The 15,037-nt window shown below is 40.5% G+C and overlaps 1 protein-coding gene across 5 annotated transcripts in view; it reads left to right on the forward strand.

The window, feature by feature from the left end:
* Nucleotides 1-15,037, forward strand: part of LOC124040027 (monocarboxylate transporter 12-B-like) — a 30,907-nt gene that overhangs the window by 2,819 nt on the left and 13,051 nt on the right. Inside the window, exons 1-3 of one of the 5 annotated variants that reach the window (XM_046356735.1) lie at nucleotides 1,477-1,984; nucleotides 7,769-7,822; nucleotides 9,205-9,308. In XM_046356735.1, coding sequence (XP_046212691.1) covers nucleotides 9,236-9,308 — 73 coding nt within the window. In that variant the 5' untranslated portion in view covers nucleotides 1,477-1,984; nucleotides 7,769-7,822; nucleotides 9,205-9,235. Of the gene's footprint in view, nucleotides 1-1,475; nucleotides 1,985-7,768; nucleotides 7,823-8,759; nucleotides 8,942-9,204; nucleotides 9,309-15,037 lie in introns of those variants that run through there. The other 4 variants (XM_046356734.1, XM_046356732.1, XM_046356736.1 and 1 more) reach the window with 4 other exon arrangements.

Raw genomic sequence — 15,037 nt, forward strand, 5'->3', positions numbered from 1 at the left:
CCACTTTTTCTGCCCTACCAAGCAGAAAGGCAGTAGCTGCTTATAGCGTGGAACTGAGAAAAATGGCTTTTATTTACCTTGGTTTCACAGTAACTTTATGCAGTTACTGCTAACGTGACCCCCGTTTTCTCCAAAACACAATACAATAGAGGCAGGATACTTGTCCACATGATTAAGCATGTATTTAATGTAGCAAAAATGACATCAACTCATTTTCGACCAAATGAGCAGTTACTGCCTTTTTGCTTGGTTGGACAGTTTTCTGTGGCTAAACCAACTAGGCTCATAATTTTACAATTTTATTCGTATTTCCAGATGGCATAAAGTTTGTTATTAAGGCATGTGAAAGTTCACATGTTCGAGAAGGCTTTTCTGCCAAACGGGTCACAATTATTAAGGACTGGTAAGTTTTTCAGGAAAATAAATAAATGGAATGGAGCTAAGAACAGGCAATATCCGGAAAATCTGGTTCAGTCTGCTTTCCACTAGACACAGGGAGATGAATTCACCTTTCAGCAAGATAATAACCTAAAACACAAGGCCAAATCTACACTGGAGTTGCTTACCAAGAAGACAGTGAATGTTCCTCAGTGGCTGAGTTACAGTTTTGATTTAAATCTATGGCAAATCTATGGCAAGACTTGAAAATGGTTGTCTAGCAATGATCAACAACCAATTTGACAGAGCTTTAAGAATTTTTATACAATAATGGGCAAATGTTGCACAATCCATGTGTGGAAAGCTCTTAGAGACTTACCCAGAAAGAATTACAGTTTTAATCACTGCCAGAAGTGCTTCTACAAAGTATTGACTCAGGGGCGGGAATGCTTATGTAAATGAGATATTTCTGTATTTAATTTTAAATACATTTGAAAAGATTTCAAAAATATGTTTTCACTTTACCATTATGTGGTATTATTTGTAGATTGCTGAGAGAAAAACATCTATTTATTGAATTTTTAATTCAGGCTGTAAAACAACAACATGTGGAATAAGTCAAGGGGTATGAATACTTTCTGAAGGCACCGTATATCCTCCACATTCTTATTTAAAAATGTTAACTCTTTATTTAGTTTCCATATAAAGATATCATAGAGCTAGTGCGTTTCGATTACTGATTTAAATCAAACTGGATTATTGATTAAGATGAGTGATTTAAGTACTGACATTAACCGACATTCATCAATCAAATCCTTTTTTGCTGCTTGCGGGAGTACATTTAAGGGAAATGAAGGGTAGCCAAATCACCTGGTCAATTGACATCTGAGGAACCAAAGCTGCAGAGATGGAAAGTGTTTTAGGGTAGCACATGCCACAGCTTTTCAACAGGGTCCGAAGTCATGCCAGCAGACGGCTGCTGGTGTCTGAAGTTAATATTGTACCACCCCGAGTTAGCCCTGACACCTTGCCAGTAAACACCTCCTCTCATGGACTCCTACGTCATTACCCTGTCGCCTCACTGTGCTGCTTGGGCCGGGGAGTAAAGTATTTCAACATGCACATCAGCAGTGACTAGCCTTGTTCGTAGGCTAGCTCTTCAACAAATGCTGAATGGGCTGGACATGTTTTAGACCCAGAGAAGATGTCTGAGGTTTTTTGTTTATGGGTACTGCATCTCAATTGATGCCTGTCAATGATTCCGAGTCTCTTTTTTACTTATTCATAGTCTTAGCTAGTATATTTGCTTCTCCCTGTGTTCTACAACAGTGTAACTGAAGTGAACTGAACAGCCTCTTCAACAATCAGTGCAACCCATTCTACGTGTGATTGTGTGAGGCTGTCTGTCTTCGAGGTGTACCTGGGGCTTCTTGGCTGAGAACAGGAGAAAACCGCGTGAACAGAACAAGGATCTGAGCATGGTTCATGCTGCGGCTATGGCTCAGGGGAAGAAGAGACCAGCGGTCCCCCCTCCTGATGGGGGCTGGGGCTGGGTGATCGTGGCCGGCTGCTTCATGGTCACTGTTTGCACACGTGCCGTCACTAGGTAAGTCTGGCAGCTGGAGAGAGTCACTGCAGATCCCCTGGGACCTGACCCAACTCTGGGAACTGTGGAGTGATAAGCATGTGTGTTTATTTTACAGTATATGTGGGCATCCTAACAAATCAGTCTATTAGTAATTTTATTACATGTTTGAGTACAGTTAAGTTTGTGGGACAAATTATAGTTTCAAACAAAACTCAACAATAATTTTAACCAAACTTGACGCAGGTTATCCATCCATTCTATAATGGTGGGCTATGTACTTAATAAAGTGTGTGAGTTGAAAGGTATTCAAAAATACTTATTCTCCAATACTTATTATCATCTTACACAGAAATATTGTATGTCCCTTTAAATACATCTGAAAATTATTTTCAAAAAATAACACTGTTATGATATGATGAAATGTTTATAATATATGTAATACAGGTCAAAGTCAACTCTATATATAGTGCAACTTGGACTGAGTATGACTTCAGAACAAGACTCCGGTTTACTAAAGTGGCAAGAGGTATCTTGTGTTCCTGCCATCACACTTCCCAGTTCAGGTTACACTGGGTGCCTGGTAAACAACCTGCAGGTCAGAAGAAGGCCTTCAGTATAGAACTACATTGAAGCACAATACACCCTGAGTGAGGATGGTTGTGTTTTAACATCTACCCTTAACGGGGAAAAAACAGGCTTATTTCTGGCAAATAGTTGTGACAAATTTTTGACAATATTTTCACACGCAAATGAGTTTTCTGGCAAGCTATTGTGGCAAATTTGCGGCGACTTGTGAACTTCTGGCAAACAAGCATTATGTATACAAATATCAGGTTTTTGGTTACTTTGTGTATTAACAACATTGCTCCCCCACATCTGTTCAATGCATCGGATGGGGTTGGAGTCCAGGGAAAATAAGCAAGTGTTACCAAATATAACAATGTGCATTTCATAAGTATTCTAATAAAGTGTGTACATAAAAACGCATTAAGCACGTCTGTAAAACCACAATGAGGACATCGACCTATCATAAATCATAAGTTTTCATAAATCATTCGGTACAGTGCAAGAAAAAAACGTAAGAGTAGTCTGAATTAGTGGCATTAATTCATGTTCACATTTACAACACAACATGAATGGGCATCTCGTCATTAAGACCTTTTGGGAATTTTCCTCGACTCCAACCCCATTCGATGCATTGAGATGTGGGGGGAGTAATGTCTACATAAGGGTGCAAATTATAAACACTCACAAAAGCTCTGACAAAGGCCTTGAGGCCGATATGTAAAGCTTATTAAAGAGCAGTATGCGTGTTTCTTCTTTTTTTCTCATCATATTCAAGTGTTACCCACGCACCTGCAACAAAGATAGCTCAGATGTGCGAGTGCCTTTTTGAATTTTGTATTAACATTGAAATGTTGTGTCTACGTAAACCAAATAACATATCACTTCAAATGAACTTGCTTCTCACAGAGAAAACTGAACTAAACTTAATAAATATACTAAACAACATGTATTCGATGTCTAAACAGATCAAAATAAATCAATACAACTTGAAATCATCAGCGTGCTAATGAAGAAAAGAGTAAAGGCCAGAATATTTCCCAAATAACATTTACGTGAGAGAAATGTGAACACATTGGGGATGTTGACCGGGGGATGTTTAATGGAGCAACTACAGAATCTACATGAGCCAAGTGATGACTGAGCAATAGCTTTTAACCAATGGAATTTTAAAAGATAATCTTTTTTTTTTTTAAGATAACTTTTTGAGTGAATTTTGGAGATAATATATGCCATTTTAGCAGACGCTTTTATCCAAAGCGACTTACAGTCATGTGTGCATACATTCTACGTATGGGTGGTCCCGGGGATCGAACCCACTACCCTGGCGTTACAAGCGCCATGCTCTACCAACTGAGCTACAGATAGCGGCCTTGTGGAAGTCATTCGTCCAACACTTGTTGAAAGCATGCACTGAAACCATCAGAACACACCAAACAAAAACAACATTAGGATACTGAAAACAATTACTGAAAACATTTTTAATGGTAGACTCAGCGGCTAATGGGCGGATTTGGCTTTGGAAAAACAGCATCAGCTGTTACAATGTTACCTTGATGTTGCTATGCTTTTCACTGAAACATACATTCTATATATTTTTCAGCAAGGAAGCAATGTTTCTGTCATGTATAAATGCTATATAAACAAACAAGGTAGCTAGTGTAAACTGAGGCTTAGGCTTACTATAGCTACCTTTAAATGTGTGGCCAGCTGTTCCTAGAGAGCCACAGTATACAATATTTTTCTCCAGCCAAGCATTAGCACAAGTGATTCAAACTAATCAACTAATTATGATATACAATCTAGACTGGGGACTTGATCATTAAGAGCCAGTTATCTACTAAACTCAGCAAAAAAAGAAATGTCCCTTTTTCAGGACCCTGTCTTTCAAAGATAATTCGTAAAAATCCAAATAACTTCACAGATCTTCATTGTAAAGGGTCTAAACATTGTTTCCCATGCTTGTTCAATGAACCATAAACAATTAATGAACATGCACCTGCTCATCTGCGTGAATGTGCCTTAGGCATGCTGCAAGGAGGCAAGAGGACTGCAGTTGTGGCCAGGGCAACAAATTGCAATGTCCGCACTGTGAGACGCCTAAGACAGCGCTACAGGGAGACAGGATGGACAGCTGATTGTCCTCACAGTGGCAGACCACATGTAACAACACCTGATCAGTACATCCGAACATCACACCTGCGGGACAGGTACAGGTTGGCAACAACAACTGCCCGAGTTACACCAGGAATGCACAATCCCTCCATCAGTGCTCAGACTGTCCGCAATAGGCTGAGAGAGGCTGGACTAAGGGCTTGTAGGCCTGTTGTAAGGCAGGTCCTCACCAGACATCACTGGCAACAACGTTGCCAAACCCACCGTTGCTGGACCTGACAGGACAGGCAGAAAGTGCTCTTCACTGACGAGTCGCGGTTTTATCTCACCAGGGGTGATGGTCGGATTATGTTTATCGTCGAATGGAATGAGCGTTACACCGAGGCCTGTACTCTAGAGCGGGATCGATTTCGAGGTGGAGGTTCCATCATGGTCTGGGGCGGTGTGTCACAGCATCATCGGACTGAGCTTGTTGTCATTGCAGGCAGTCTCTGCCATGGCCAGCGAAGAGCCCGGATCTCAGTCCCATTGAGCACGTCTGGGACCTGTTGGATCAGAGGGTGAGGGCTAGGGCCATTCCCCCCAGAAATGTCCGGGAACTTGCAGGTGCCTTGGTGGAAGAGTGGGGTAACATCTCACAGCAAGAACTGGCAAATGTGGAACTTGTTCAGTTTATGTCTCAGTTGTTGAATCTTATGTTCATAGAAATATTTACACTTGTTAAGTTTGCTGAAAATAAATGCAGTTGACAGTGGGAGGACGTTTCTTTTTTGCTGAGTTTAGTTGTCCTGTGTGGCTCAGTTGCTAGAGCATGTCTCTTGCATTGCCAGGGATGTGGGTTTGATTTCCACGTGGGACCAGTATGAAAATGTATGCACTCAATACTGTAAATTGCTCTGGATAAGAGCATCTGCTAAATGTAAAATACTAGTTGTCTCTTCTTCCTGACTCAGGTGTACAAGGCTTGGGTGGAAGAAATGCAACATAAAATGTATTTATGCCTAGTATGGGAATTCATATTATTTTCCAAAATTAATTATTGTTAACAAATCCATGCATGCAAGAAACCTTGACCTTGACCAGGTGCATTGTAATTGATTGCTTCTGGAAAGAAAGGGAGAATTAACAACACGTGATTAAGATGAGCTCGCTACTAGTTTAAAGCAATGAGAGATCTAATTGTTACAAAGAATGAATGTATTCATTTATCAATAATACATGCATTTACATAGCGTCCTTTTCAAGCTTGAAGACGATACACTCATTTATCACTAAAAAAAGTGTTATGAGGGAGTGCATCTTTCCAGGTTGTTGATGCATCCTCCTCACAATGCAGCCTCAACCAACACCACGGGTAGGGGAACGGTATACATCTGCAAAAGTAAAGTTTGGCTTTGATGTCAAGTTAGCTCATATTGTTGCTACCTTAGCTGTTCTAGCTAACATGCTTCTGAACGGTGACACTAGCATATTGACATGCATATTGGTACTAAGACAGCAAGTTATTCACCGAACAAATAAGTGTTTAGGCAAATCATTAGTTAGCTAGCTATCACATTAATTGTGAAAAAATATGATAGCTAACGTTAAGCACTAGCCAAAATGTGTTTCACTCTATCCGATAAAACATGACATTGCTTTTTTTTTTTGTCCCCTTTTTCATGGTATCCAATTGTTTAGTAGCTACTATCTTGTCTCATCGCTACAACTCCCATACGGGCTCGGGAGAGACGAAGGTTGAAAGTCATGCGTCCTCCGATACACAACCCAACCAAGCTGCACTGCTTCTTAACACAGCGCCATCCAACCCGGAAGCAAGCCGCACCAATGTGTCAGAGGAAACACCGTGCACCTGGCAACCTTGGTTAGTGTGCACTGCGCCCTGCCTGCCACAGGAGTCACTGGTGCGTGATGAGACAAGGATTTCCCTACTGGCCAAACCCTCCCTAATCCGGACGACGCTAGGCCAATTGTGCGACCACCTGGTCGCGGTCGGTCACGACAGACCCTGGGTGCAAACCCAGAGTCTCTGGTGGCACAGCTGGCGCTGCAGTACAGTGCCCTTAACCCCTGTGCCACCCGGGAGGCCCCAAAACATGACATTGCTAACTAAGCATCAATTAGCTAACACAATTTTAAAGTTTCTTAGGATGTTTAATGAATAAGTTAGACACTCAACGGCAGGGGTTGGAACCAACATTATTTCCCAATCGTTTTGTTCCGACTAGCAAAATAAAGTTCTGAACCATTTCAAACCCCAAAAAGTTACGGTTTATATTGTTCCTGTTTCTTTTTTAAACTCTGAATTGAATATACACTACCGTTCAGAAGTTTGGGGTCACTTAGAAATGTCCTTGTTTTTGAAAGAAAAGCACATTTTTTCCATTAAAATAACATAACATTTATTAGAAAGTGTAGACATTGTTAACGTTGCAAATGACTACTGTAGCTGGAAACGGCTGATTTTGGATGGAATATCTACATAGGCGTACAGAGGCCCACTATCAGCAACCATCACGCCTGTGTTCCAATGGCACATTGTGTTAGCTAATACAAGTTTGTCATTTTAAAAGGCAAATTGATCATAAGCTAACAAGCTTAGCTAGCTAACAAGTTTGAATTAAAATAATAACCCAAATTAAAATAATAACACATCTTAGCTTTTTGTAGATAATAAATCCAATGTGAAACATGATAACTATAGTATCCTTAACTAGCATTGAAAAAGTTAATCCATTATTTTCTAATTAAACATTGCTCTCCCTAATTTCTGAATCACTCCTGTAAACGTCAGTAGCTACAGTAGACTATGTATGCTTCAGAAGGAGGGGGAGGGGCAAGTACATCACACACACACTGGCAAAGAGTTTCAGCTGGCAGGCAGACACTAGAACAAGTTTGAGTGACAGTGAGGGCTTTGCACAGACAGTGAGGGCTTTGCACAGACAGTGAGGGCTTTGCACAGGCACTTTGTTGCGTTTGTTGTGGGACTGAAAAAAATGGCCTATAAAATAACATTATTAAACGATTTCCATGCTTTTAAAATAACGTTTCTGTTCCGGAACAGTATTGATCACTTTAGTTCTCGGTTCTGTTCCTCTAAAAATTGTCCTTATTTTTCAGTTGTTGGTTCTGTTCCCTGAACCGGTTCCAACCCCTGCTCACTGGACAATTTTGGTAGGTAGCTAGGTAGATTGCTTTCCAACTGATTTTCCTTCTCCCCCTGACTGGTCACCAATGATTACTGGTCTTGGAACTTATGTGTTCATCAGAAAAGGCTTCTGGTAAACTGTTTGTCACTAAATATTGTTGCCACAGGTTTGCCACAGATTCAAATAGAATCTTGATAGAATTGCTTGCCAGAAAAAAAACTCAAGCGAACTGTTTGCTGGAACAAATACATTTTTGTAGGTCTCCTCTAAAATGTTGTTTTTCAAGGTTTCACGTTTCATGCTTTGTTTCCCAGGCGAAGGGGGTTTAGTGAATTGCGTTACTGAAAATAAATGGTTCAGTCAGATGAAGACCTCTTGGGTGAGGGATAAAGAAGGAGATTATAATCTCACATTTCCATAAAGCAATCCTTTGTATAGATTATAATTGGAAAACATTTAAACAAGGAAGAGCATGTTGGAATGTCCCTCCCAACATTATTCAATAATTATCAAACAGCAACCTGGTCACTGATTGTTGTAAACTGATAATGCCTGCCCAGATTGTCACCATGAACCTTTACCCGATTGCACATTGCAATATTAGGTCGGAATTGGAAGGAATGGGTGAAATTTTATCAAGGGTTTGAGAGTAACCAAAGATAATAAGTCTAGGCAGTTCTGATCCTCTACTTTCTTGATATGCATAAGTGATCCCAAGGTCCTTTAAGGTCTAGTGAGTGAGTTTAACCCCCTAAACCAGCTGTAGCGGACAGCGTGTGTATACACGTTTGTGTGTGTGTGTAAGGAAACAGCAGGCTGACGGAGGGCCGCCCTGTGTAGGTCCCCACATGTGCGTTCTCTGGCCAGTGCTGGGGAGGACATGAGGATCAGATGGCCGTCACATTCACACTGAGTGATCTGGGCCTTATCGCCTGACTGGTGCTATTCCTCTGTTTGTACAGGTGCAGCCTCTCTGCAGATTCGGACGTAGGAGCTTGTGGTTCATTACCCCCCAAGCAGGCGTTCTTCCCACACGTCCCAGGCTTTTTACAGCTCTCCCCTCAGCTTCGTGATTACACAATTCATTACGGTTGCATCGCTCCCTCCGACCGCTCAGGTCATCACCATGTCTAGCTGGAAAAGAGTAATTACATAATCGAAGAAACCTCAGTGTGTTCTGAGAACATGTGCTGAATACACCAAAATGGTGTGTTGGTGTGTGTGTGCTTGTCAGACTGTGTGTGTGTGTGTGCGTGTATGCACACCATTGTGACTTATGTGAAATTTGTGTCAGATACACCACTAGGAAACATACATTTTAAAGTTCTGAGACATTTTGAAATATGCAAGATAATCCATTTTTTTGTCATGATTTCTCTTCATCTTGATCTTTTTCTTCTGTTCCAGATGCATCTCAATTTTTTTTGTGGAGTTTCAGATGCACTTTGGTGGGGACTATTCAGGGACAGCCTGGATCCACAGTCTGGTGGACTGCACCACTATGCTGTGTGGTAAGTCATCATGTTAAATACTGAAGTAATATGGCTACAGGTTAATCTGCCTCACCTAAAGCCCATTCTTGTGGGAATCTGCTATATACCATCTACTGCTAACAGTCCATATCTGGATAACATGTGTGAAATGCTTGATAATGTATGTGATATCAACAGAGGTATATTTTCTGGGAGATTTAAATATTCATAAAGCTGCCCACTCAAGAAAAAACTTCAAACTGTAACCAGTGCCTGCAACCTGGTTCAGGTTATCAGTTAACCTACCAGGTAGTTACAAACAGCACAGGGATGAAATCATCAATATGTATTAATCACATTTTTACTATTGCTACAGAAATGTGCTTGAAAACAGTATCCAGATCCATCGGATGTAGTGATCACAATATAGTAGCCATATCTAGGGAAACCAAAGTGCTGGGCCTAATATAGTGTATAAGAGGTCATACAATAAGTTTTGTAGTGAGTCCTATGTTGTTGATGTAAAGAATATTTGTCAGTGGTGTGTTAATGAAGAGCAAACAGATGCTGCACTTGACACATTTATGAAATTGCTTACCCCTAATAAGCATGCACATTTCCATCAAGAAAATTACTGTAAAAAACTGTTAAATCACAGTGGATTGATGAGAAATGTAAAAATGGTATGGTTGAGAGGTATGAGGCAAAAGTAATGGCAAATTAGTCTGGCTGCACAACCGATTGGCAAACGTACCTCAAATTGAGTAATCAAATTGAGTAATCACTAAGCTGAATAAAAAAAGAAAACTACACTGTGAATTAAAGAAATTATAGTAAAGATCTTTGGAGCACCTTCGATTACATTTGGGGGAAAAAAGCTACCTCAGCTCCATCATTCATTGAATCAGATGGCTCATTCATCACAAAACTATCTGATATTGCCATATTGCCACTAACTTGAATGATTTTTTTAATTGGCAAGATTAGCAAACTTAGGCATCACATGCCAGCAACAAATGCTGACACTACACATCGTAGTATATCTGACCAAATAATTTAAGACAAGCACTGTAATTTTGAATTCCATAAAGTGAGTGTGGAAGAGGTGAAAATATTGTTGTCTATCAACAATGACAAGCCACCGGGGTCTGACAACTTGGATGGAAGATTACAGAGGATAATAGCGGACGAAATTACCACTCCTATTTGCCATATTTTCAATTTAAGCCTACCTAAAAGAGTGTGCCATCAGGCCTGGAGGGAAGCAAAATTAATTCTGCTACTTAAAAATAGTAAAGCCCCATTTACTGGCTCAAATAGACGACCAATCAGCCTGCTACCAACCCTTAGTAAAGTTTTGGGTAAAATTGACCAGATACAATGTTATTTTACAGTAAACAAATTCACAACAGACTTTTATCAAGCTTATAGGGAAGGACATTTAACAAGCACAGCACTATACAAATGACTAATGATTGGGCGAGAAAAATTGATGATAAAAAGATTGTGGGGGCTGTTTTGTTAGACTTCAGTGCATCTTTTGACATTATTGATCATGATCTGCTGCTGGAAAAACATAGGTGTTTACATCACCTGATATATTGTGGATGAAGAGTTACCTGTCAAACAGAACGCAGAGGGTGTTCTTCAATGGTAGCCTCTCCAACACAGTCCAGGTAGAATCAGGAATTCCCCAGGGCAGCCTTCTAGGCCCCTTACGTAGCTCTGAGTTTCCACTTGCTTTGAGTAAAGCCAGTCTGTCTATGTATAGGAATGACTCAACACTATCCACGTCAGGTACTACAGCGACTGAAAAGACTGCAACACTTAACAAAGAGCTGCAGTTAGTTTCAGAATGGGTGGCAAGGAATACTTTATTCCTAAATATTTCAAAAACTAAAAGCATTGTCTTTGGGACAAATCATTTACAAAAACCTAAACTTCAACTAAATCTTGTAATAAATTATGTGGAAATTTAGCAAATTGAGGTGGCTAAACTGCTTGGAGTAACATATCAAACATATCTAAACTGCTTGGAGTAACATATCAAAACATATTGATACAACAGTAGCTAAGATGGGGAGAAGTTTGTCCATAATAAAGTGCTGCTCTACCTTCTTAACAGCACTATCAACAAGGCATGTTCTACAAGCTCTAGTTTTGTTGCAGCTAGACTACTGTTCAGTTGGGTGGTCAGGTGCCACAAAGTAGGCAGCACGGCTGGCCCTTGGATGTTTAAAATATATATATATATATTTCACCTTTATTTAACCAGGTAGGCAAGTTGAGAACAAGTTCTCATTTACAATTGCGACCTGGCTAAGATAAAGCAAAGCAGTTCGACACATACAACAACACAGAGTTACACATGGAGTAAAACAAACATACAGTCAATAATACATTAGAAAAATAAGTCTATATACAATTTGAGCAAATGAGGTAAGATAAGGGAGGTAAAGACAACAAAGGCCATGGTGGCGAAGTAAGTACAATATAGCAAGCAAAACACTGGAATGGTAGATTTGCAGTGGAAGATGTACACAGAGAGCTAACATCAATAATATACACATCAATCTCTCTAGGCTCAAAGTGGAGGATAGATTGACTTCATCACGACTTGTATTTGTGAGAGGTATTGGCATGTTGAAAGCACTGAGTTGTCTGTTTAAACGACTAGCACACAGCTCTGACATGCATGCATACCCCACAAGACATGCCACCAGAGGTCTCTTCACAGTCCCTAAGTACAGAACAGACTATGGGAGATGCACAGTACTACATAGAGTCATGACTACATGGAACTCTATTCCACATCAGGTAACTGATGTAAGCAGTAGAATCAGATTTAAAAATACACATTATGGAACAATGGGGACTGTGAAGCAACACAAACATAGGCACAGACACATGCATACACACACACAATAACATGCGTACACATGGATTTTGTGTTGTAGATATGTGGTAGTGGAGTAGGAGCCTGAGGGCATACACTTAGTGTGTTGTGAAATAATTTATGAATGTATTGTAATGTTTCTAAAATTGTATATATGCCTTAATTTTGCCAGACCCCAGGAAGAGTAGCTTATACCTTAGCAGCAGCTAATGGGGATACATAATACATACAAATACAAATGGCCATCAGTCAAGTGCTGCTTCAGCAAGTGATCTGGCATCACACTCGGCCTGGCACTGTCTTGGAATGTGTGGTCTAGACAGGTTGCTCAATGCCCAGGGAGGTCATGAAATGGATTTGGTTCATTGGATGTAAACATATAAGCTTTTAAAAGGCAGTTAAGGAGAAGTTATGATATTTTGTACATAATTTTGCTTCCAATTAGGACACATGATGAAGACAATGTCATGTAAATGTGCATTTTACAATCACACAGCAAAGTTACAGTATGCTTAAGTTGAGAAAGTCACAGGCCGCTGACTGGCAATGTGTCCTTGCAACTCAGCCAACCCATTGGTCAGTTTTTGCTGCTTCTCTTAATTTGGGATGTTCCCTGTTTGACCCCCTTACATAGAACAGAAGTTATGTTTTAGTGTTTTTTAAGTGTGTGGATCTTCTTTGGATCTTCTATAGATCTTTTGGACATGTTGATTGCTCTTTAAAAAGTTTTTGGGTTGAATCACAGGATTGTATTTTATTAGTAGGTACACATTAGTGCAGTCGTATTTAAGAATGAAGTACTGAGAACCCCATGGCTGACTAAAGCAGACACCAGAGAGAGGAGTTTGCTTCTTTTCCTGTTGATTTAGCTCTTAAGAGAACAAAGTCAGCAACACACAGAGAACATCTTGAAATACCAAAACAGTGTCACAACACTATGACCCAACAGAGGGAGTTTGTTTATTTCGCTTGCTCCCAGTGAAATTTGACACCACGATAGAGACTGTTTTGAAAAAGCATGTAAAAATAGACCCTTAAACTGACTCATTGCAGACTCAAGCCTGACTTAGGTAACATGTTCAGGCAGGTGTATGCCAAGGCAAGTCAGCACGGGTCACAGAGGACTGCTGCGGATCACAAACCTCTCTTCTAGGTTCACATTTTGCAACTCTTTGTCTTGTGTTTACTCACAGTATCGATGGTCCAAAGTGACAAAAAAAGTGGCAAAAGAGAAAAATGTACTTGCATCTATTTATACAAGTTGAAACTAGCAGTGATGTACACTATATGAGACCCGATTCAGGAAATTAGGCGTATGTCGCAATTCACGACTTCACAGTAGAGCCGTTTGAATGTAAAAAGTATTTTTTTTAATCAAAATGCGTTTTTTGGCAGAAATGCCTTCTCGAACATGTGAACTTTCATGTGCCTTACTATCAAACTTTTATGCCATCTGTAAATGCTGTTAAATACTGTAAATATTGTTAAATTACGAGTCTAGTTGGTTGAGCTACAGAAAAAGTCAGTAACCTTCCCGCTAGCCATGATTGGCTGAGATAATGAGTGAGCTGGACATGCCAAGAGATGAGTTTGTATTGGTCTGCCATATAGCCTGCGTCTATTGGAGCTGGTCAGTATGCAGTATGTTTAGATAATCGTGTCGAACGCGGCTTTTTTTGATTGATTTTTTATTGTGTAGTAAAAACTGCATAAACCTAATGTCAAGTTAAAGTGTACTGTTAGCTAGCTCTGACTGTCGTGAGGTCAGAGCTTTTGGATCAACCCTATTTATTGGCCAGAGCGCTCTGAACGTGAAACACTCTGAATTTACGAACGGACAATCTGACAGCACAGTTGCAGTCACCAACGCTCTAGATAACATAACAGCCTAACCAGCTCTGCTAGGGCGAGGAATGTTCAGTTAGCTGTTCTCTCGCTCTCTTAGATGTCTGGGATTAGCTGGCAAGTTTGTACAGAACTCTTGGCTAAGGCTTAAGAGGGTGTGAACAATGTTGAATGGGTGTAGACAAATAAGGGCTCTCCAATAGAAGTACCAAAACATTGAAAGACGGTTTTCTCAAAAGTGAGTTTACAAGTTGACCAACTTTCAAAGCAGAATTACGTTCCCATTGTTTGCTCAAATGCAGTGTATGATATAGCATTATGTAGCTCTGAGTTTCTACTTTTATCCAATTTAAAAAATCAATTATAATTTTGCTACATAAGACTGAAATCAGTTGGTGAGTTACATATATAGAAAAGGTATGTGGACTCTCCCCTTAAAATGAGTGGATTTGGCTATTTCAGTCACACCCGTTTCTGACAGGTGTATAAAATTGAGCACATATCCATGCAATCTCCATAGACAAACATTGGCAGTAGAATGGCCTTACTGAAGAGCTCAGGGACTTTCAACGTGGCAATGTCATAGCATGCCACCAAGTCAATTCGTCAAATTTCTGGCCCGCTAGAACTTCCCCGGTCAACTGTAAATGTTGTTATTGTGAAGTCGAAACATCTAAGAGCAACAGCTGCTCAGCCGCGAAGTGGTAGGCCACACACGCTCACTGAACAGGTCCTCCGTTGCTCTGAAAATCGTGTTTCCTCGACACTCACTATCGTGTTTCCGCGACACTCACTACCGAGTTCCAAACTGCCTCTGGAACAACGTCAGCACAAGAACTGTACAGCGGGAGCTTCATGAAATGGGTTTCCATGGCCAAGTAGCTGCACACAAGCCTACGTTCACCATACGCAATGCCAAGCATCGGCTGGAGTGGTGTAAAGCTTGCCGCAATTGGACTCGGGAGCAGTGGAAACGTGTTCTTTGGAGTGATGAATCACGCTTCACCATCAGGCAGTCCGACGGACA

The sequence above is a fragment of the Oncorhynchus gorbuscha genome, linkage group LG07 (assembly GCF_021184085.1).
Source record: "Oncorhynchus gorbuscha isolate QuinsamMale2020 ecotype Even-year linkage group LG07, OgorEven_v1.0, whole genome shotgun sequence".
Lineage (NCBI taxonomy): Eukaryota > Metazoa > Chordata > Actinopteri > Salmoniformes > Salmonidae > Oncorhynchus > Oncorhynchus gorbuscha.